This window comes from Otolemur garnettii, unplaced genomic scaffold, assembly GCF_000181295.1.
Source record: "Otolemur garnettii isolate 467f Iridium unplaced genomic scaffold, OtoGar3 scaffold00017, whole genome shotgun sequence".
Lineage (NCBI taxonomy): Eukaryota > Metazoa > Chordata > Mammalia > Primates > Galagidae > Otolemur > Otolemur garnettii.
The window spans coordinates 8,248,891-8,272,937 of record NW_003852412.1 but is presented as its reverse complement, the minus strand read 5'-3'; the positions used below and the strand labels follow the sequence as shown (position 1 = coordinate 8,272,937).

Genomic DNA, 24,047 nt, shown 5'->3' with positions numbered 1-24,047 from the left:
TTGAAAGTTAAAGAACTAAGGTTCTTATCTTTTAAATTCATACCCATCTTAACATAAGACTCAGAAATGTATTCACAGGGGCTTTTTGAAATAAAATTCATATTGGTAAGTTTGAAAATTAATTTTTAAAAGTTCAGACTCACCTGAATATTTGATTAATGGTTTTTGGCAGTTGTTATAAAGAAAACAATGATTATCATTGAAAACAGGTACTAATTACAGGGATCATTAAATATGAAATAATTAGCACATAATAATAAACCATTCAGACTCTGCTGACCTGGCTAGAGAAAATTATAGACTGTACATCACCACTTAATTCTAAAAAAGCCTAAGGCCATTAGTATGGCAAAAACAAAAATCCAACATTTTACATGTCAAAACTACCACAGGCTATAACTCTCATGTAATAATTACAATTGGTATGATTAAATGCTGCCATGAAATATTCTTCAGGTCTACCTAATGTCTGGGATAAGATCATCCTCTTCCCTGGCATAGAAGTAGAATCTGAAGTTCATTTAAAGTTAAATGAATATCCAGTCTTCACACTTAAAGTTTACATCTATATTTAGTACAGAGAACAGCACTTGTTTTTCAAGTTGAAGGAAATTCCCAACTCCTTCTCTCTTAACTTTGCTAGAATATGTGTCCTTTCCTTTGCTTTGCCCATACCTTCTTTTTAACTCTATCCTCCTAATACAGGAATCAAATTGCATTTTCATCTGATTCAAAACTGCGTGTATAAAAACTTCAGTCATGCATAAGAGATTCAGCTTCCAAAGAGATGATTGTGCCATGAACAGAAATCTTTCCGAGCCCATGGCCTTGGAAGCCACCGTAGACTTTGATATTTCCTATGACGCTTCAACCCAAGGTGTTGCAAAAGTTAGGTCATTGAGGTCACCAGGCTTTTCTCAACCTTGAATCCACACAGGGCTGTATTTAGGGTTGAAAAGAAGAAAGATGACCTTGTGTTTCATCAGGCAACACAAGCCAGGATGCTCGATGTTTTCAGCCCTCACGAGTTAATAGATTATACTCAAACTGTACTCTTTTCTCAGTTGACATTCAGATGAAAGAATGTTTGTTTTACATGATAAATTGATCTCTGAGATCAGCATAATTAATGTAAGACTCTGAAGGCATTCTTACCAATTTTTTTTTTTTCTTGAGACAGAGGGTCTCCCTTTGTGGTCATAGCTCACAGCAACCTCAAACTCTTGGGCTCAAGTGATTCTCTTGCCTCAGCCTCCTTAGTAGCTGGGACTACAGGCCCCCACCGCAACGACCAGCTTTTTTTTTTTTTTAAGAGATGAGGTCTCACTCTGGCTCAGGCTGGTCTTAATTAAACCTGGGAACTCAGGCAATCCACCCTCCTGAGCTTCCAAGAGCTAGGTTTACAGGCATGAGCCACCGTGCCCGGCTCTTACTAAATATTGAATAAAGCGAGGGGCTTCCTATCACCATTCTTTAGCACATTTTCCAAAGTTCTAGCAAAGCAGTAAGCTAAGAAAGCAAATTTGGTATAATTATGGAAGAATAGTCATAATATTATTTTCAAATTTCTATTGTCTACCTGGAATACTCCAAGGAATCAATGGAAAAACTATTAAAACAAAAAATAAAGTTGAATTGGCCAGGTGTAATATAAATACATAAAACTCAGTATCTTCATCTATATCTGCAACCACCATGAAGGGAACATAATTTTTGAAAATCTCATTCACAATAGCAAAAAAGAGACATAGGAATAAACTTAGTAAGAAAAAAACACATAATAGTACTTATGTGAGGACAACTACAAAGCTTTCTAGCAAAACATAAAATAAGAGATGATGGATCCATGTTCTTAGACAAGAGGACTAATTATGGCAGAAGTGCCAAATCTTTCCCATTTAGAATGATGAAATTTTAACTTAATGGTACTGGTAAGAATTAAGCAACTTGACAGATTCAAAAGCTCTTGAAAATACATACATATGCATAGAAAAATAAGACATGTAACCCAAAGCTTTCCCAGTTAAGATAGAAATACTAGGAAAAAAATAACAGAATATGAGTGAAATAAATCTGGATATAGTCCAGGTAGAAATAAGAACATCCATGGTAGCATGACTTCACATTTTCTGGTAAAAACTTGGGCTTAATTTGATTTCCTTTTAACATTCAACAAGATATAAAGTGGAAATTCATAATAAATCAGTAAGTGCAAAATCAGAGAAGTGCAAATTAAAATGATCAGGTACCTCTATCCATTTCTCCCCCTCTATCTCCATTTCGGGGGAGAAAAGGAAAGAGGAGGAATTGATTTGATTATTTTGGCAATGCTATTAAAAACCTGGAGAAAATAGTTCTAATAATTTATCCTAAGGAAACACTCAGATATATTCGAAGAGATTAATGTCCAAAAATGTCCACTATGGTGTTGCTAATACAAAAATATAAACAAGAAGGAAGGGACGACATGAATTCCACCGACTGGAATATTATACAATCATAAAAACCAGGCTATAGAAAAACAATTGATGACAGAGAAAGTTATATGTTGCAAAAGAACAGGTGCAAAATGATTCTAAAATCTGGAGGGACACACGCCAACATGACAGCTGTTTGTTCTCTACAAGTCATTTTCTTTTATTTACTTGTATTCTCAAAATTTTTTTACAGACTTTCAAGAATTCTAACATCGCATTTACATAAATCTAAAGTTTTGGGTTTTTTTTTGAGACAGAGTCTCACTATGTTGCCCTCGGTAGAGTGCTGTCGCATCACAGCTCACAGCAACCTCAAACTCTTGGGCTCAAATGATCCTCTTGCCTCAGCCTCCCAAGTAGCTGGGACTACAGGTGTCTGCCACAATGCCCAGCTATTTTTTGTTGCAGTTGTCATTATTGTTTTAGCAGGCCCAGGCCGGGGTCGAACCTGCCAGCCTTGGCATATGAGGCTGGCGGGGTAACCACTGTGCTATGGGCGCCGAGCCTCTAAAGTATTTTTTAATCAGTAAATTAAGCAATTGAACACACTGAGATTATCCATCCCTTTAATCCTAAATCATAAGCACGATTATTATGCCTATTTTTTCCTTGGAAGACAGTAAGCCATCTGAGGGTGGGCTTTGTGTGCCAGCCCTCAACACGGGGTCCAGCACGGAGATCCACGAATATTGAGTTGATGGACAAGCTCAGGATTGAAGCAGCCTGTGAGTTCTTTAACTGCTCTCAAGGCCTGTAGGCCACATGTGGAAGTGAAAAAAGTTTAGGTGTGAATTTAAGTTTTCACCAGAAAATGTGAAGTCAAGCTATACTCACCTAGGAGTTTCACTGAAAACATCAAGCCACATCACACTCATCAATATTTTTTAAAGATATGATGTGTTTTATGATTTCGGAGAAGACTCATAGGAAAGGCAGCGGTGGTATCGCCTGGTGATTACAAACCCAGGTGGAGTTCAACATGCTAACTTAGCAGGTTGGCGTTCTTTTAAGAGTGTCTGCTACCCATCAAGTGTTCCTAATTTTCAAAGTCTGGGAATCATCAAAGTAGACTGCATTAAGAGCAACAGTCTCAAGGTCAATGATTAAAGGAAGGTAGTTACCTGAAGGCTATATAAGAGACGGGTTAAATTCTGTATAGCTTGTATAATCTGAAAAATAAGATCATAAATATCAAATTCTTGAAAAGCTTTCGTTATCCACAAATAAAGAGAAGCTGGTGATATAGCTGACATGTGTAGCTCACCTCAGACTGTGAAGAACCTGCAAAACTTCTATATTCCACCTAAAATACATAAAAACATAAGAAAATGAATAACACTTTACTTTTGAAAAGCCACAGTGTACTGTTCTATAATATATGAACCTTAGGTCAATCACTCTCTACACTTGATTACCATGTCTATCATGACCCAGTTTCCTCCCAGAATAAAAGCCTGTAGAATTAACCAACCACTTGACAATGACAGCCCCCTTCATGCAAACTTGGTGTTTGAGATGCATGACAATTTTTACCCAACCATCCCTTAAAACAGCAAAGAATGACAGTATGGAAGTCTGCAAGCTCTAGTGACAATATTTACCTTGTACGAACCATACTGTAAACTGAGTTTTCTGTGCTCAAGTTGAAGGGTGTCCTGGACAGGCCAGATTCGGAAGTCAGAGAACACCATGCCTGGCCTCTGTCTGTCTAAATGTCTGACACTCACGATGCCAAAATAGCCAGTGTATGGGAAAAGGAACCCAGACCCAGAGACAGCCCAAAGGGGAGCGCTTAGCTGGGCTGCTCCAAACCCTTCCATGGCCAGAGTTCCCTGGAGCAGTGATGCCTTGCAGAAGTACCATCAGCAGAAGCCATGAATGAGGTTGCAGGAGATCATCTGCTCCTTGGGGAAGGGGCCTATGCCTCATTCCTTCTCTCTCTCATAGCACATATTAAGGATTCCTGTGGATCGTGAAGGTGTCCAATGTCTGGAATCGAACTGCACGTCTGTTTATCCCTTCCCTGTCTGCCTTCTCTCCCTAGGAGGTAAGCCAGTGAATGGTAGGACCTTATCTGTGTGCTCTGTATCTTCAAACCTAAGAATAATGCCTAGCATGTAACAGACACTCAATAAATGAATGAACATAACTTGAATTGGATGGCACTCCATTCAATAAATAAATATTAATCACCCACAATAAACTTCACATCTTACGCTATGGGACATAATCAAATTCCCCCTTGTCCCAAGGACCTACAGTTTCCTTATGCTGCTTTCTTATGTCTCAGAAGATCTCATTTTAAGTAGTCAAAGAAAAAAAAGTTTACTAGAAGTATTTGTTCTGTAAAATTGAGATTCAGTCCAAAGGCTGCACTCAAAGACCCCCCAAAGGACGCAGGTTCTCCACCTCTGACTCATTCTCCTTGCCTATCCACACTCCACTGCTTTTGTAATAAGACCATATGGTATAGAGTTTTCATGCTCTATAAAAATTAGAACCACAGAAATGAGTTGGACCGTGCTACCTGTGGTTGCTTACACCACCAGGTTGGATACAAGACCGGAAAGGTCCCACCATCTTTTTAAATGGAGTCCGTGCGCCACCTTGTGGTGAGTTTGCACAGCTGCAGTTGATGATTCACATCACTTATTTCTTGCTTTTGGGTTACAGATGTAATTTTTTAATTTTCAGAAATTTGTTTTAGCCTTACCTTGTTAAGGAAGGTAACGAAAAAAAATCCACTAAATACGTTTTAAAACTTTTTATTTCAAGCAATCCTTCCCTATATCTCAGCTCATTTTGTTTCTCAAAATGCCTTGTTAAGGGCAAATTTTGCAAGTAGGTTAATCCAACAAGAACCTGGTCACTTAATGTCACTTACCTATCTTACTCTCAGGTAACTAAATCATGATAGGAGAAATATTTACGGGTAGAGCCACCACACTTCCTACACAAGACTAAACTATCACTGACCAACTTTTTCTTTCTTTTCTAATAATACAAAAGCAGTTGGAAACTACAGACTTCAGACTTAAAGGTGAAGTCAGAGCTGAAAAGAACAAAAAGCAGCAACGTTTTAAGAAGAAGGAAGTTAGAAAGCTTACAATCATAATAAAAGTAGAGTAAAATATTGTATTTCTAGAATCATTTTGACTTGTGAAGTTTTTAAAAAGAGTACAAAGTCAGAGTTGTGTTTTCTAAAGATTTTTTTAAATCCTTAGATGTGGTTACGATACATAAAATACATTAAATACGTAAGAGAAGATTTGACATTTGTCATTTTTACAGATGTCGGTTGCTGTAACGTACCCCAAACCTCCTAAACCCCAGACAAGCCCAGAGAGGCTAACTAGACACCTCCCAGAATCATATTTTTATTCTTTCCCCCTTTCTGACATTTCAATTTCATTTGAAATTAATGGAACGTTTTATGCACTTAAATTTTAAAGAGAGTGTTACCACTTCTGTATATAGAAGTTTAGTTCCCCCCCAAAAAAAACATTTGGAACTGCTTTGCTCCAGCCAAAATTTGGTAAGGTTAATTTTAAAACTAGGTGAAGTGTGGGTGGTGACAGGAAGTCAACTTTGAAAGGAGAGAAAGTTCAAGGAAAATGACAGCAGCAAGAATATCAAAAACAAAAACAAACAAACAAAAAAACGTGTTTCAGTTACTTTGGCACCACCTGGTTGCCTAGGGGCCCCAGATGCCCAGGACTGCCTCCCGGCCAGGGGCGCCCAATGCGGTGGGTGAGGTGAGAAGCAAAGGTTTGCAGGACGGAAAGCAAGACCAGAAGTCAGGCAGCGCAGACACACAGGGACACACGAGAGTTTTCAATCTGCTTTAATAACTTTTCAGTCATTTCTTTGTTTACACCCACATGACATAAGAAGAACAAGCACATTTGGAGAAGGAATAAGTTAGAAAGTTTATGAGCATTGCAATCAGGTGCGAACAATTCAGAAAAGCCCCCTCATCCCCGTCCTTCCCCTGACACAGCAGGCCCTGCAGCTATGTCATTACACACAGTACCCCGTGCTCTGTACTAACAAATCAGTGCACAATACCTTCTCCCCTGCATCAGAGACTGCCAAGTCGGTTACCACACCCTGGATCCCGGGATCCACATCCCAACAGCCTCTTCCTTCTCTCCCTTCTGGGACTAGTGCTGGAAGCACACCATTGAGACAGAGACAAAAGGACAATATCAAACAGCAGCCAGCTGACGGGTTCTGCACACAGCTGACACACATTTTGAAATAAGAAACATCACCATACATATTGAACCTTCTTTTCAGAGGTGCTGAGACCACACAGACAAAGCATCAGTCCCTGCCCACATGGGGCTTACACGCTATGAGACACCAAACTCTTATGCAAAAAACTCATTATGCAAAAGCATAAATGATCGCCCATCTTTTACTTCTTTCTTGCGCTGCTGCATTCTTGCGCTGTTTGCGGTACAGAGGGTAGGTTCTACGTTTCGCTTCCCTTAATAGGAAAAAGCCTCTAGGGGAGGGTGAAATTTCAAACAGGCGCTGTAGAGCAAAAACAAGGTCTCTTGGCAGACCCAAGTCTGTAGAAAGGCTCTCCTGGGGCCACTATGAGACCAGCAGGTGGTACATAAGGAAGAAGAAAGAGTCCAAAAGGCAGGAGGGAGAAGACAGCTGAAGATGGCTAATATCTTAGGGTCTCATAGTCACACAAACTGAAAACCTATCCCAATCTCGAAGGAATTTACTTTGTAACAATTTCCAAATGTGTTTTATTCTTGCGTTTCCCTTATGCCTTAAATTCACAAATACTATAAAATTCTGTACATTAAACCTGTGAAGATACAGAAACTAGTCCCGAAATGTTTTTAAGTACCAAATACAGATTTCACTTCATCCGTGAACTCTCCATTGGAGGATTTTATTTATTTCTTCAGCCAGGTGAGCTCGGTTAAAAGTTCTACCATACCCACCTCGCACTGATTAAAACAACTTTTCAGAGCCCTTTCACACACAGTATTTCATTGGAACTATGTCTACTAGGGACCTCCATGAAACAGATGTTTGCTCTGTGACACTGTTTATAAAATTTTCTATTCACTGTCATTTTGAAACTTTATTTCAGATAAAGGAAATTCCTTTTTTTTATTATTATCCCTTTAAATTAATGAAAATACTTAAGTCTTTGGAAAATGGAAGTCCTCTCGGACTCCAAAGGTCTCTTCAAATACATAGAAGTTGTTGTCTAAATGGAAACTGCTTCAAATGACACATATCAGCTACAAACCAAGTTTATTCTAACTTGGTCAACCTTATTCATTTATAGTGGAGAAACATTTATCCCGATTTTTCTGTCATTCAAAAAATGGTTATACTACTGGGTGCTGTTCTTAACTCCTACAAAGATGCCAAAGGCTTTACCAAGGAATTGGCCATTCTCTTTCTGCCAAACAAAGGCAGGAGAATGGAACATAGACCTGTCCCGTGTTCAATTCCACAGTGGGTGAGAGGGTCTGCAGTGGACAGAACTTCACTGCAAGGAGATTCTACTCAGCCATCAGATCAGTCTATTGAGGACTGAAAATAGAGGGCTCCACTTAGCCGATGGCCACACACTGACTGCAAAGGACCCAGACCTCAAAGTCAAGCACAGAGCTGACTGACTCAGTTACACACCTTCCTTTGTTGAGGATCTTTTGCCCTTAACAACTTTATAAAGAAAATCAAACTCTTGTAGCACTGTGTTACAATCCAACCCAGAAGTGAAGTGACCTTTGGGGCACACCACACTGCCTGTGCACCTCTCCTCTACCTGAATCTCCGTATCAGACCAGTCTGTAAAGAGCCCTCAACAGTTCCAGCAAATGCTCTAAGGGTCCCTTTGGAATTCTCCCAAGACACAGGCGATGTGGATACAGATGGGGAGAGCCTTCATCGCCCGGCCTGAGGGGTGGCAAGGTACAGCTACACACTCCGGGCAGCTGCAGGAGTGGAGCGGGGCCTCCCCGGCTGTCCTTGGACCAGGCCAAGAGCAGCAGATCCCTACATGCATTTTTAGACAGAGCTTCCTCAATGGCATAATGAGCTTCTTCTTTTAAAAGGAAATCACCCAGGGCAGTACAACTCCCCTGATGAATCTGGGCTGTGCCAAAATGAAAAACATATGTGCTCATTCTGAAAATAGAAACCCAGGATTAGATAAAGCAGAACTTGAGAGGGGAAATAATTATTGGTGCTGGTTAAAAAAAAAAAAAGGTATAGAATTAAAAAGCCATACTGCTCCTATACATCTTAATTAACCAAGGAATGTTGTTAAAGAAGTTCTAAGACAATTTAATCTTCCAATCTCTCCTTACTAAGGACCCTTTACATCCTGCACATACGGAGTTGTGGAAGGAAGGTTTGACCACCCAGGCACAACAAAAAATATACTTTTTATGCTCTTCTATAAAAAACCTTTGGAACTAACCAGTTAGCTTATAACCATATATGTAACGGTATTAAGTGGGCTCTGAAAAATTACCTAAACCAAGTCTCTCCATTCTGTTTTTCTGTATTTAAAATATATTGAAATAGCGTTTTAATAAATGAATTCTGACCTGAAATAAAATGTATGATGATTAAGAAATTTTCTACCTTTAATCTTCTGCCTTTAACCATACCATTCAACCGTGTGTGTGTGTGTGTCTAAGAGAGAAAGAGAGAAAGAGGACAGAGAAAGAGGGGAAGTATGTGTATATTTCTATTTTCTGAGTTTTTTCTCAGTGGATGTGTATGAGATTAAGTTTTAAAAGCTTACTCTCTAATAGACTCCACAAAAGTTTTTTTAAAAAAGTTAAAAGTCCTTTCAAAACTATGTTCAATAGCTCACATCAAAAATGAGGCAGGGTAGAGTTTGGAGAAGGTATAACCCTTGCTGGGAAACAGAGCAGTATAACCCACCCACCACTCTTTAGGTTCTCGTCCTTAGAACACCAGTGCCATTATTATATACATACATAATACTTATTTATGACTAGCATATGTATTCTCAAGTGTTTCTTCTAATTTAAAAAAATACATTAAGTCCCCTCCAAATAGGGACAGAACCATTGCCCTCATTGTATGTGACCGCTCTGAGCTCCAGGCATAGTGTTCAGGCTCATGGCCAAGGCCTGCACTTTCACTTACAAGCAGTAGGCGATCCTGGGACATCGTGAGAACTGGACGTGTCCGTCAAGACAGAGTCTCCACAACCGTCCTCGGATGACTGACTGACATCGCTTGTCTGTGAGGCCTTCACTGCTACATGTAGGCTCTCAGCTAAGAGGGGAAAATAAAAATAAGTTTAAAGAACAAATATATGTATATAGTTTAATCTAGACCAGGGTTTGGAAAAGTGCATTTGCCTATGTCTTTTTTTTTATATGGCCCAGGAGCTAAAAATAGTTTTTATGTTGTTAAAGGACTGTAGAAACACACACACACACACACACACACACCCACACCCTAGACAGTGCGGGACCTGCACATACTAAACTATTTACTACCTGGCCCATGACAGAAAAAAATTATAGACCTGAAATCTAGTCTACAACTTTTAGCATCATGTTATGATAGAGAATTAACTCAATAAAAATGTATAAACTGCTACTTGGGAGGCTGAGATAAGAGACTCGCCCTAGCCCAAGAGCTGGGGTTGCTGTGAGCTGTGATGCCACAGCACTCTACCGAGGGTGACAAAATAAAACTCTGTCTCTAAAAATAAAATAAAATAAGAGAAACATACTATATAAAATACCTCAAATGTAACTTTCATTACCTTAGTATGCTGAAAAACCTTCCAATAATCCCATTAATTCAGATACAACATCAGCATTAGGATTTTAAAACCTGTTATCAGAAATATTAGCTATTGTTCAAAAAGATATTTCCCCAAACTTGCCTGTACAAATACAGATCCCCAATCTTCCCTCTAGACTTTCTGGATCTGATTCTCCAGAAGAGACAAAGATAGACATTTTAACAAGCACCATAGGTTACTCTGAGGATTTCAACTTTAGCTTAGGTCGGCTTAAGAAACATCATACCCAAAGGGAGATTTTTTTTTTTTTATAATGAAATATGTTCAACTAGCGTGTAGAATAGCATAATTCTGAAGACCCTACAAGTATTTCTAAGTATTGTTCAAAGATTCAATTCTGAAAGTATTTACTGAAAATCAACTCTGTCCTGAGCGCTGCTGGGCACTTGGTGACTAGTAGGGCGAGTTCCCAGCAGGACGTGGTCAGTTCTCAGGTCTATCAGGTACCAGAGCATTATAAGTGCTGCAGCAGCACGGAGGAGCAGCACAGTTACTGCAGCTAGCAAGATTAGGAAACAATTTTAAAGTAGGCAAAAATTGGGCAGGGTCTAGAAAGATGCAGAGAGATAAAGAAGCAGAGACAGAAGAAAAAGGGAAAAAAACAGCCCAGCAGAGTGAAGACCGAGGGAGACCATTCAAGGTGCACTGCTAAACTGTCTTTTTATCAGCAACGATTACCTCGCCCTGCTAAGAGTCCATATGTCCCTCAGCTGCAGCCTGGGTGCTGACGGCCAGTGACTTACGGTAGATCAGACAGTGCACCTCATTGCTCTGGGTCCACTGTGGCACCCTGGCTCCTCTATCACAAGGGCCAAAGGAATGGAGGCAGATGGACTTACAGTTTGGCAACAGTGGAAGTGTTGGGGGCAGGAGAGAATTAAAGCCGGTGGCTAAACTGGAGAGTAAATAACTTATCTGATCAAAGTTTCATTAAGGATAACAAGGAGGCCACTGGTTCTTGTCAACCTGCCTGAAAGTCCTTCTGGCTTTATTTCTAAACTATGTCTTGAATCTGTCCACTTCTCTCCACGTCCATTGCCAACATCCCTGATCTAGACCAACGTCTGTCATCCCAGCTCCCGTGGCTGCTTCCTAACAGGTCTTCAGCCAGACTCTGCTCCTTCCAGCCCGGTATCTATTCAGCAGCCAGTGTTCTTTTTAAGACACAAATAAAATTATGCCACACCCGTGATTAAAAGCTTCTAGTGACTTTCCATCACACTTGGAATAACATCCTCTTAAAAAAAATGTTGTCAACCATGGCCTACAACAACCTGGCCCCAACCCTCCCATCTCATCTCACAGCAGCCTCCCCGGACTCCTACCAGCCTGGTCTTCTTCCTTTTCTTGAACGTGTCAAGTTCACTTCAGGCTCAGGGACTTAGCACTTACCACTATCTGCCCAGGAATGGTCCACCCCAGATCTAGAGACAGCTGGCTTCTTCTCATCTCTCAATCTTCATATCAAAAAACACCCTCCTCAGAGACGTCTTCTCTGACCTCCCAAAAGCACAGCCTTCATCTCATCCCAACCCCATTACTTATTTTTGTATGACTTCCTGAAGTCTTCTCCTTTCCTTGAGTCAGTCTCCCCTCTTTAGAAGTTTTATGATAACACTGCTGATTCCTTAGCACCACCAACAACACACAAGGCCAAGGTCAGTGTCTAACAGGGGGATGGGTGAAAGATTCAGAGGGAACCCTGCACCCTCTCCAGACCTCATCAGGTCAGACAACCTCTGTGCCCTTCCCCAGACCTCATCTTCCTCAACTGGGTCATAGAATGATAGCTCCCATGATTGCCAAAGTCTCTTTCATAGCTAATATTCTGAGATTCTAAACCAGAGCTTGGCGAATATATTCTGCAAAGGACCAGAGTGTTAATATTTTAGGCTTTGTGGGCTATACAGTCTCTGTCAAAACTGTTCATTTCTGTCACTGTTGGAAAAAGTAGCCACAGATGACACATAAACAAGCGAGCATGGCTGGGTTCCAGTAAAACCCCATTTACAAACCAGGTGGTGGGATGCGTACGGTCGGCGGTCTGTAATTGACTGACCCTTCTTCCTGACACTCTCAGATGGTGGCTGTCCTATCTGACAAACTCTTTGTCCCTATTATCACTTCCAGACCATTACCCCCATCACTCCCTGAAACTCCTGCCTCCCTTGAAGCTCCTGCCCACAGATTGTACCCCTCACCAACCCCTCCCTACTGCCTTCCCTCTGCAGGCCCCCGGCCCCTCGCCTACATTTCTTGAACGAGTTAGCACCTGGCATACGTTTCCCCCCTTCCCTCTGGTGCTAATCCTGTCAAAATCCTCTGTAATTGCAGTCCTATGAACTCAGTGCTTCCTCTCCCCTGGCCGCTCTCATCTCCAGTGATCTTGCCCTCCACCTGCCCTCAGCTACCACCTGCCACTCTTTGTCCCTAGACCTTGTTATCACCAACATGTGCACTTTCCCCGCAAGTCTCTCCTCCACACCAAAGGAACCAGAGGGTTCCTTTTAAGCCACAGTCAAGTCACTTCTCCCCTCGGAACTGTCATGCCTCCCACTCACTCAGGATGAAATGCCAAGTCCACACCAGGGTCCACGTGATCTGAGCCTTAGTTACCCGTGGACCCATCTCCTGCTTCCACCCACCCCAGCACTCACACACTCTCCCCACATTGTCCTCCTTGCTGTTCCTCAAACAACTGGTCCCTACCTCTAGAACACTCTTTCCCTCGCCCCTGACATCACGTGGCCAATGTCTCTCTTTCTTTATGTCTGCTTAGATGCCATGGTATCCAAGAGGCCTTCCCTGGCCACCGTATCTGAAATCGAGCCGCCCTGACTCCATCACCCACTGCCCCCCCCTTACCTGGTTTATTTTTCTTCATAGCACTTGATACAACCTACCATATGTATTTCTTTATATTTTGCTGTTTCTAGAATGGAAGTTTTAGGACAACAAGGACTTTGTCTTCTTCTGCTGTGCCCTCGGCACCAGACCCCAGAGCACGGCCCACAGTAGGAGGTGTGCAACAGACAGTTTTTGAAGTTGTCAACCCAAAGGCACCTTACCTTCTTTCAGGGCTGCCGTCAGTAACGAGGCTGCCTGGGGGGCCTCTCCTGGGTCAGGCTTAATGAGGAGGTGGGGCTCTAGATGGGCATCCTCAAATCCACTCAGCTCTCCAAGCTCAGCATAGATCCGCAGCTTCTCCTCCAAATATGTGCAAATTTGTTGGTCTTGATTAGTGAGGATCTCTATGAAACAGGATTTACCATATGAGCTTATCACTAAGATGAATACAACAATGAACATGAAATCCAAGTTACGAGATAAAAGTGCTGCCACCATGTTTCCCCGAAAATAAGACACTGTCTTATATTTATTTTTTCTCAAGAAGACACACTAGGGCTTATTTTCAGCGGATGTCTTCCTCTCTGCACAGAAATGCATTGCGTGGCTATGCAGCTATGCTGACATCACTAGGTCTTATTATTGGGGTAGAGCTTATATTTAACAAATGCATAGAAATCCTGCTAGGACTTATTTTGGGGGTAGGTCTTATTTTCAGGGAAACACGGTAATTAGCAAGCAGTATGGTCTGAAGGTAAGGCCGGGTTGTTCAGTGGAAAAGCTCCAGGTTCAAATCCTAACCATCCACTTAGCAACTCTGGCCTCCAGTGAGCAATTTAACAACCCTCTCAGCTTCCACCGTCTTTTCTGTAAAGAAGGTTTCTTTCCCATTCTCCTAATTCCAGAAAAACTTACAAAGCTATTCTTTGTTTACTCAGGCTGTTTTCCATTAAGACTAAACATTAAACTCAGGAATGAAAATTGAGGCGGCACTGTCCACGATGAGTGAATACCCACAGGAGGAAACCAGGCAGAGCCTGTAACCACTCAGGCTTCAACTAGTTTGGGTTAAAACCAAACATGCCAGTTTATGTTTTTCTTTCTAAACATCCAATTTGTTTGACCAATTTTTGCGTGCATCATTTTCCTCCGATTTCAACATGCTACAGAATTCTTAAAGCTCAGAGGGACTTTAACTAGCATCTCATCCAGGAATTCTCAGTCCTCTCTGTACCTCAGAATCACCTGGGGAAGAGTTGAAAACACTGATGTCTACAGCCAACCTCCCACACATTCTGGCTCCATTGGTTGAGGGCAGGGCTCAGGCGTCAATATTTGTAAAGTCTTCCCTAATGATTCAAAGTCAAGTCCTAGTTGAAAATCACCAAGCTAATTTCCTTACTTCATGGATTTGGAAATAGAGAGCAGGATCTACTCAGTTCCTTATCCAAGACATAGAAAGATGATATGGTGGGGGTGGGACCTCAGAGTAGGCCATGAACAGTTTCAATGCCTAGCTGTACCAACTGCCCACAGTTGGTGTTTCTTATGTGTCACGTGCATTCTGTAAATATTTTAACACACTTAACTGCCATGTGAGTTGTATTTAACTTACACTAGTTTTGAGCTTGGGTCTCATGAAGCATATGTAACTCACAGGACTCTTGACCTATCTTGACCTAATAAAACACCACAGGCCCAAGGAAAAAAAAGCTTTTTCTAGTGTGGCAATCAAGGTGTTAATCATGAAGGTGGAGGGAGCAAGAAAGTCATCTTACTTGAGTATTTCTAGTGCAAATATTTGTGTGGAAGGAGGACGGTTAGGTTGTACTTTAAGTGTGCAGAATTAATCACTTAGTCATAACCTTCCGTTCATGACTCTCGGGCTTTCCCAAAACCTAAGCAGGACCCTCCGACCAGGAGCTGGAGTGTCTGAGTGTACCTTGACATTGCTGAATCTTGGCCACTCTGGCTTCAGCTTTCCTCCTCTCTTCGTCAGATTCACTTGTCCTTCCCCCTTCTTCTTCGGGGCAACTTTAAGAGACAAAAGTTAAGAGACATAACTGAAGCTAAAGCCAAGTATCTGTAGGTTCATTAGAAAAACATGGGCACTTGGCATCAGAATTCTTCATAAAGGAGAAAAATTCAGCATAGAGAGAATTCATCATGCTCCCTGGCCAACAGACTTGGTTTCCTGAAGTATGTAAATTGCTTCGCATAATAGAACATGGCTCTCAAAGTCAGCAGTGCAGGGTGACTCAAATATTCCAACAAACACAAACATATACTCTCTCATACACACACACTCAGTACCAACGCTGGCATTAGGTGTAACTAAAATGAAAAGTTTTGCTTTTTACTATATTTGGGCATTTCTATTGTTAATGGGGATCGGGCAGAAGAGTCATAGGGGATACACATAGGTGCAGATTGGATGGGGTGCAGTGGAGGCAGAGGAATATCATATAACTTCAAGATCCAATCAAATTACTGTTAAGAATGATCACTCCCATCCTTGAGCTCCCAATTGTAAAAACTGTCCTTGCACAAGCAATCAGGAATAAATTGACTTAGAATACTTAGATCCACCAATTTAGCAACATTTACTGAGTGCTTCTCCAGTAGGAGGAACAAACTGAAGACATGGTGCCTGCCCTCGAGGGGCTTCCAATCTAATTAAATAAACACACATCTATATATACATAAAAGAGATAACAGCAACAGGGCAGAAAATGACAAGCAGGAAGGACTTGCTTTAGAGAGCAGGTGTTAAAGGATTTCAGGTAAGGGAAGGAACTCTCAATGACGGAAGAGGTCCTCACGATGGAGGGGAGACTCGAGCTGCGGCCAAGCCGGGTGGGGCCCGCACAGGCAGGAGGAGGCGAGGGTGTTACATGCAGGGAGGTGCGGACGACAGGGCTGCAGATGGGGAGGCTATCGCAGGTGGGGGACGGGGGCAGAGAACAGACAACTCTGGCCGAGGAAAGTTTTCACGCAGGGGAGACATGGTTAGAAGACCTTTCCCAACTGAACAAATCTGTTCCATAGATTCCAGACAGAACTATTACCTCTCCACTGCCTGCTGGATCCGTCTCATCCAGTTGTTCCGTTCCTCCTTGGAATTGGTGTGGATTTCATACATCTCAGGCCCCGCAGATGAAGCGCTGATCAGAAACATTCCTCTCTCCTCATTAGCAACTTCTCTAGCAATGAGCTTCTGAAGAGAAATAACGGACGGCTTCTGATCCTGTCAAAAGTAGGAACATGTGGAGATGAAACAGCATCCCATCCGCAGTAAGGCTCTTCCAAAACAGGAGCTAGAGAAAGCAAGGGTACTTGTTTCTTTTTTCACTTTCAACCTTTTCAAAAGGGCTGTAAAAGTTGGCAAGATCTCCAACGGTGCTAAGATCTCCAATGGAGAGGGCACGGAGGAAAGAAGAGGAGAAAAGGGGGTTTAGGCTGGGGAATGTTTGTCTTTAAGAATTAGTGGTTTAAAAGGGCAACTTTTAAAGGCAGAATGAGAGAAGGAAAATGTATATACACACATATGTATATATATTATTCTTCTGAGATATATAGGAAAGAAAATAATATATATATAATATAGGAAAATATATATATATACACATATATGTGTGTATATACATTATCGTTTTGAGATATATATATGTAGTTAAGGGAGAAAGAATTTTTCCAGGAGGGATGGGATAGGCAAGTTTCTCAAAAATCACAGAGATTGAGAAAGACGGCGGGCCTGACGAGTCCATTAGAGTTTGCAGTTTACAGCAACATGATTTCAATCAGGTGATGGGAACAGGAGCTCAAAACCTAAAAAGATGGCTGTAAAAGTGGAAGGTAAGAATAAGCAGGCCACAGCCAACGTCTTCTGTTGTTGTACAGATCACAGCAACAGAGCTGGAGTTTCAGCTGTAAATGCCTCTTCTCACCAATCAGAGGAGCCCTCATAGTCAGGAATTGGTCACAGCCATCCTCACAGGCCTCGCACATAAACTTGCACAGAGTAGGCACTCAAAATATGCCAGGAGGCAGAATTAGTTTTACATAATTCTAAAAGAGGGGAACAGGAAGAACGTCTCTAGTTTGGCAGCTAAGCCACAATGAAAGCTTCTCTTCCACCGACATTTGCTACGATCCTCCCGTGTCCGCTTTCTGGGGATTCAAAGATGAACACCACACCGATAATACTGACTTGCTAGGCAGCTGCAGGGGAAGGAACGGCCAAGAGAATGCCCCCAGGATGAAGCACTTTGGGGTTGATCTGCAGAAACTTCTTGGGTTTGTGGCTTCCACCACTGTTTACAGAGGTGGCTGCAGTGTGTGGTTTGGAGTCTCCCTCACGGGCTGAGTGACGCCTTGACTCAGAACATGCCACTCTGTCCACAACTGCTGACTCCTTGGTGCTGGCCTGTCAGCTTCCCCAGCTTTACACAGCTTGGGTGCATCAGCCATTGTGTGCCAGGGGAAGAACCAGAGCACCCCCAAAGACACCCCACAAGAATAAACATACGATGGGACTAGATCAGTGCTCTGTCTCTGAAAATGGAAACAAAAGAAACTTTGTGGCAGAACGTTTGAATGCTGCCCTCTCTCACCAGGGAGATCTTGTCAGCTTTGTCAATATCCCTTGTTCTATTGTGAATCTGCTTTCTAAGACCTTACTCCTTTTCCCTGATTCAATGTACACTTTTACCTGCCTCAGCTTACAAGGTTAGTGGTCTCTACGTGTAAAAAGGCAGAGTGGGTTTGACTTGCTTCAGACATGAGCAAGACATCAGCACAGTCAGTGTTTTGGTGGGAGGGGAAATGGCAAGATAAGATCTTTTAAAAGTGAAGAATAGGTAAGTGGTAGAACGTAGCACTCATTCAATCACCGTCAGACCAGGAGGCATCGGAGATGTCCACACTAATCACACACAAATACTAGAAATGCACAAAAGTTCAAATTAAATCCCCCGGAATGGAAGTCACACGTCTGCTTGCTTTGGAGACATCAGCCTACAGAGATGTTCTGTTTGTGCATGGCATTTAAAACACAGATTTTCAAAATAAATTCTCAGCACTTAAATATTGGGAGATTCAATATTTAAACTCTAGATTTCTGGGTTCTTAGGAAAAGCAGAAGATGGCAATCCCGGCCCCACATTTTCATTTAAAAACCCTGGCTATCGCTGAGCTGTCTTTGAGACAAGGCGTATACGCACTCTCCACTACAATCTCTATCTCTCTGTTGCTTCCTTGGTTCCAACCCTGTTTGGATCACTGGCTTACATTTCCTGCCCAATCCCTACTGGCATGTGGAGCTGAAGACCTCAACATAGGAGTGGGGGAAAGGAGCTGCAATTCATAGCCTTGTTATCCGCACTGTGCTGATTCTACTTATTAGCAAGTGATTCCACTGTGATCAAAGAACCTTAAGGTTGCTTCATAGTTTGAACTTGAACTCGCAGACCTCTGTGTTCACTATGTCTGCTTTTGAAATTACTTTCTTTGATGTTCAGCAGATTCCTTCTAGATGCAGTATTCCAAGACTTAGTGAACACATTTACTTTTTCCTATAAATTTTATAAGTTTGGGTCTTACCCCTATTTCCTACTAAGTCCCCTTTAAAAATAAAAATAAAATAAAACTTTCCGATATGGATGCTATTCCATCTTCCTGCAACTTTCAGCTGCTTATCTTCCGGCTATTTCCAAACGTACCGTGTTTTCTGTAACAACACAGAGTGAGACAGGCAACTGCTAAAGAAGTTTTATCTAAAGGCCACAAGAAGTGGAGCATCTCGCCTGTACGAGGGTGAGAATAATGTTCAGAAATACTAGGGTAGGAACTAGAAAATCCAGATACGTGTACACCCTTAACTAATGCTTCAATTCCCCACAATAGTAACTAAAAAATATTTACGATACATGGGCTGTGGTCAGAGTAACTCAAAAGTATATGAACAGTAGGGTACACTTAATTCATTAAGGATAAGATAATCCTTTTTCTGGTTGGTGCCTGTGGCTCAAGGAGTAGGGCGCTGGCCCCACATGCCAGAGGTGGTGGGTTCAAACCTTGCCCCCAGCCAAAAAAAAAAAAAAAACTGCAACAAAAAACAATCCTTTTTCTTTTGCTTCCTGATACCACCAAGGGCTTGGCTGGCCTTTATGAATGGAGCTACATGTCAGAGTAACATCTTTAAGAAATGGCAACAGCAGTTGTCTTACTGTAGTACACAGTTAAACACATTCCATCAAGAGAAGCCGCACTGTGACTGCCTTCATCCTGGCATTCAGTGGATTGCCATTCCTAGCGTCCCACTTAATAGCAAATGTGATCTATGGGTGGCAGAAAAAATGCCTGAAGACGTCATATGAGACAAGAGGAACAGCTCCACATTAAAAGTCACTTAGTAAAGTTGAGCACCACAGTTTGGTCTGAATTCATATGCTAGGCTATCCTGGAAGACAAGATAACTGTCTTTATGCTGTGTCTAACTCATGACCAGTTGGCAGGACAAACCACCCAAGATGCAGAATTTGCTCCTCTTTCAGATTTTGAAGAAACATTGGTTTCTATAAAGATACGATGCAAATTTGTTTTCTTTACCAGCAGGGGCATCACCACTCTATGGGTTAAGCAAAATGGTAGGCACCTCCCACTTACTTTCTCTGTGTGGTGTATCAGATAATAGCACACAGAGACTGCCAGGCAGATTAGTAGGTTTTCATGAAATTACAATAGATATGGTTCAAACGGATTGAGGACACAGGGACTCGTTCAAGGCTTCTTATTATCCTCTGGCATAGCTCTGTGAAAGGTCTTTGACCTTTATACAACTCAGCATCATTGTGCCAGTGAGAGGCAACGTGCCCCTCAGGATGAAGAAGGCACTGGAGCCAGCCTGACAAGCACAGAAAGGCAGCTGCAGCCCCGCCCCAGCCTCTTCCCCCCAGAATCCCACCAGCGGCCAGATATGCTTCTTTGTTTTCTCTGAACAGTATGACAAAAAACTTCATTAAGCTTTGAATTAGCAAAACCAGTTGGAAATGTGACATCTGCTGATGGCCCCGAGACATCCTCTCATCCAGTGGCTGATAAACACCAGCACTGCGGAGAGCCAGCGGTCCACGGGCCTCACGGGTGTGGTGTCCTGGACTCTCATCTAACAGGGCCTGATGCTCCATGATGCTAACAAGGAATCACTGCTGGCCTCTTCCTGCCTTAAGCCAGTGTGGGCCACACAGATTGTGTGTAAGAAACGCTGTAAATACTGGTTTCGTTGCTAGTCCATGTGCCCGCCATGAGATTAATCTAACACACTACAAAGATAAATGTTCCATGAATGCCCTTAGTGATTAGTAGCCATTTTAGTAAAAATAAGAAAGACTCTCCTTTAAGCTTTACATAGCAGGATGGCATTTTCTTCTTTGGCAGAAGGAACACCGTGGCAGTTATGAATGGGGTTGACAAGCCATACAGCAAGGCAAGAGGGGAGCGGAGAGTGTGGGTGCCAGCAAGCACTGCCGCATTAGTTGCTAGATGTGATAGAAGGGAGTTTGGGGTCCAGGGGAGGTGGTTCTAGGGGAAAGAACCTAGATAGCCAGACGACAAGCGGGTACTTGGCCGGGGCAGGGGAGGGGGATCAGGGAAGTGCCTATTTACCAACTGGTACCGAAGTACTCCAATACCTTTACAATCGGAAAACTGCTGGACCAGGTAACTCCCAGCACTGGCTGTGATAAATCAACACTTACCAGGCTAATTCAACCCAATTAGAGGTGTGTTACTAAACACTGCAATTATAAATAATACTAGGAATATAGCAGGAGCATATTCTTACTTGTAACCATTTTATTTTACTAGGAATTCTGGGCATTTTCCAAGGAAACGTGCGATTAAACCTATTTTTTAAAAAGGCATCACGTGTATCATACTTACAACAGCTGCAAAGATGTATTTCTGGTCTTTTTCTTGTAAAAAGAGCAGCACATCAGTTAGAAGTAGAGCTAGGATATCTTTAAAAACAAAAACATTACTGGTATTAATGAAGCAAATTACAGTTTAAATGCCTTTATTAAATCTTCTGATTTCATACTGGAAATTTAAATCAATGTAATAAAAATAAAAAGACTAAGTTTTAGTCTATGTATGAAGACTTTTTATAAACATACCTGCATTGTGATAACCAAAGATCCATGTTATGGGTAACTTTGGAGACAGCTGTGTTTAAGTGTGCGTGTTTGTGTGTATAACTGTAGGTATAGCTAAACCACCAGCAAAATTTAATATAGCACCTTTCAAAACAGAAGCTAAATACTTTAAAAAAGAAAGTTCTAATAGAATGGAGCAAGCCCTTACCTAGAGGGCAGAAAAGTGCTTACTTAAAAATGTAAGAGGGCAGCTGCTGCCTCGACTGATATAAGCAAAGCTGGTATTTTGTGTCATCCAGACCTGAATGAGGTTTACGATTCCACGCTTCCCTTACAAATTGCACACAAGAACTCATCCTTACTACAGAGTCTAACACAAGGTTACCAAACTGGTTCTACTAAATGGATAAGAAGTAAATGACTTGGAGGAATAGATGTACAGATTACAGTTAATATTGTTTCAATACAATATTGTAAGTGGCCAACTAACAAATCCCCTTTCCGATATCAGGTGCAACCCCCGTCAAAACCTGATCATCCTCCCAAAGATAACAACCTCTGAGCAGCTAGAATTTAGCCACCTTATCCTCTCATTGCTCACCTATGGGAGTTAGGAAGATAACGTGCTAGAAACAGTGGTTCTGACCCTGGCTGCACAGTAGACTCGCCTGAGAAGCTTTGCAATATCCCTTGGGCTAGGGCTTCATGGCTATGTCAAAAATAATCAGAACCTCTGAGAGGAGATCTGTACATTAGTCATTTTTATAAGCTCCAGGGTGAATCTAGTGTGTGGCCAGGGCGAGAAAGCTAGCATGGGGCAATGTGCTACACAGTCAGACCTTAAGAACTGGAGTCAACTGCTCCAGATTCTAACCAGATTAACAGAGTCAAGGTCACGTCCATTAGCAAACAGCAGCAGGGAGAAAGAGCTTACACCAGTGTCAGCATGTACAGGGATGAATTCTGTTACTCAGTAACAAAGATGACAGTCAGACTTCTTTCCATTTCCCCCCTCCCTGGTCTGACAGTGCCAGGCTGGCTTGGCACACAACAGGCCCTAAGTGTGTAGGTGCACTGCCTTGCTTTCAACACACCACATTTGCCAGAATGCTGCATTCATTTGTGGCAAACATTAGCAGAACTCTCAGTTCCTTTGATTTTCGACATCATAAACTTGCAAATTGATAAAAATATATAAAAGCTTTTGCTTGGGGCAGCAAACTCTCACCAAAGATTTGTATCATTGCCCATGTTTGACTATTGACATTCACAACTGACCAGGGTTTGTGTATTGTATGCCTGCACTGCTGAAGCATTTTTCTTATAAAACTCCATCCATTGTTGAATGAGTAACATGGACAAAAGCAGGAGAAACGGGTCTGGTAGAGCCGGTACCTTTGAAACGACCCGTGGCAGTTTTCCAGTAAACAAGGCCGTCATACAACAGAGTCCTCTCTTTACTTAGCAGAGCCTGCTTCCTAAACACGTGGCCATTTTTGAGCTTTGTGTAGGTTTTGTTTTCAATCTTATTTAAGATCTCAAGCCATTTTTGGTTTTTCTCATACTCGTTGACTTTTAAATCCACTGTTGCAATCATGTCTTTAATTAAGCCAAGAGCTTTGCACAAGTCTTTATGCTCTTCAGTTCTTTCTGTATGAAAAGTAGAAAGAAACAAGAACACGATAAGCAGGGTGCTGAGGAAGAAAAATCAATTTTTTTAGTCTTTAAATATACTTAAATATATCATCCAAATGACAAATTCCTGTAAGAAAAATGTTGGGGCTCGGCGCCTGTGGCTCAAGCGGCTAAGGCGCCAGCCACATACACCTAAGGTGGCAGGTTCGAATTCCCAGCCCGGGCCCGCCAAACAACAATGATGGCTGCAATCAAAAAATAGCCAGGCCTTGTGGCGGGTGCCTGTGGTCCCAGCTACTTGGGAGGCTGAGGCAGGAGAATCACTTGAGCCCAGGAGTTGGAGGTTGCTGTGAGCTGTGATGCCATGGCACTCTACCCAGGGGGATAGCTTGAGGCTCCGTCTCAAAAAAAAAAAAGAAAAGAAAAGAAAAAGAAAATGTTGGAATAAATTCAATTATAATACTTTATACCTTCTCCCTCTCATCCCCCCCAAAACCTCCATCTTTTAAAATATTTGATTTTAAAAGAAGATGTGGCACTCTCTCTCCTTCACTCTCTCATGCTCTCTCTCCTTCCAAGAAGATAAAATAAACCTTTTTACCAAAAAAAAAAAAAAAAATGTGCATTATTAAATGTACTTCAGCTGACAATAAGATATCTGAGTAGTAGGCAACGCCTGTGGCTTAAAGAAGTAGGGGGCCGGCCCCATACACCAGAGGTGGTGGGTTCAAACCCAGCCTCGGCCAAAAACTGCACAAAAAGAAAAGATATCTGAGTAGAATTTGTCTGGTGTTCCCCATGGAGCAGACAATGTGAGTTAATACTAACTTACACCCTCCTTCCATCTTCCCAGAGACTACTAATCAAGTCATCCCCAGACCAGGTTTCTTAGAACTTCACTCCGCTGTGGGGCCACATCAGTGTTCTCTCTGGAGAAATGGAGCCTCAGTGTGACTCTGAACGGCCACAGGCTCATCTGCCATCCTGGATCCTTCCTCCACACATATGATATTCAAAATTGCATTTTATAACTTCATTAGCATAAAAATGAATGTGTTGCTTTTATAATTAAACCATTTTCTTTGACCTAAACTTTCT

The 24,047-nt window shown here is 42.0% G+C and overlaps 1 protein-coding gene across 1 annotated transcript in view; it reads right to left on the bottom strand.

Moving 5' to 3' along the window:
- Nucleotides 1-24,047, bottom strand: part of ARHGEF28 (Rho guanine nucleotide exchange factor 28) — a 122,770-nt gene that overhangs the window by 37,152 nt on the left and 61,571 nt on the right. Inside the window, exons 17-25 of the mRNA XM_003785909.3 lie at nt 22,710-22,964; nt 21,103-21,179; nt 16,230-16,408; nt 15,104-15,195; nt 13,383-13,565; nt 9,642-9,773; nt 6,546-6,646; nt 3,742-3,780; nt 3,599-3,646 (exon numbers count right to left, since the gene is read on the bottom strand). Of these exons, the coding sequence (XP_003785957.1) occupies nt 3,599-3,646; nt 3,742-3,780; nt 6,546-6,646; nt 9,642-9,773; nt 13,383-13,565; nt 15,104-15,195; nt 16,230-16,408; nt 21,103-21,179; nt 22,710-22,964 (1,106 nt within the window). The remainder of the gene's footprint in view (nt 1-3,598; nt 3,647-3,741; nt 3,781-6,545; nt 6,647-9,641; nt 9,774-13,382; nt 13,566-15,103; nt 15,196-16,229; nt 16,409-21,102; nt 21,180-22,709; nt 22,965-24,047) is intronic.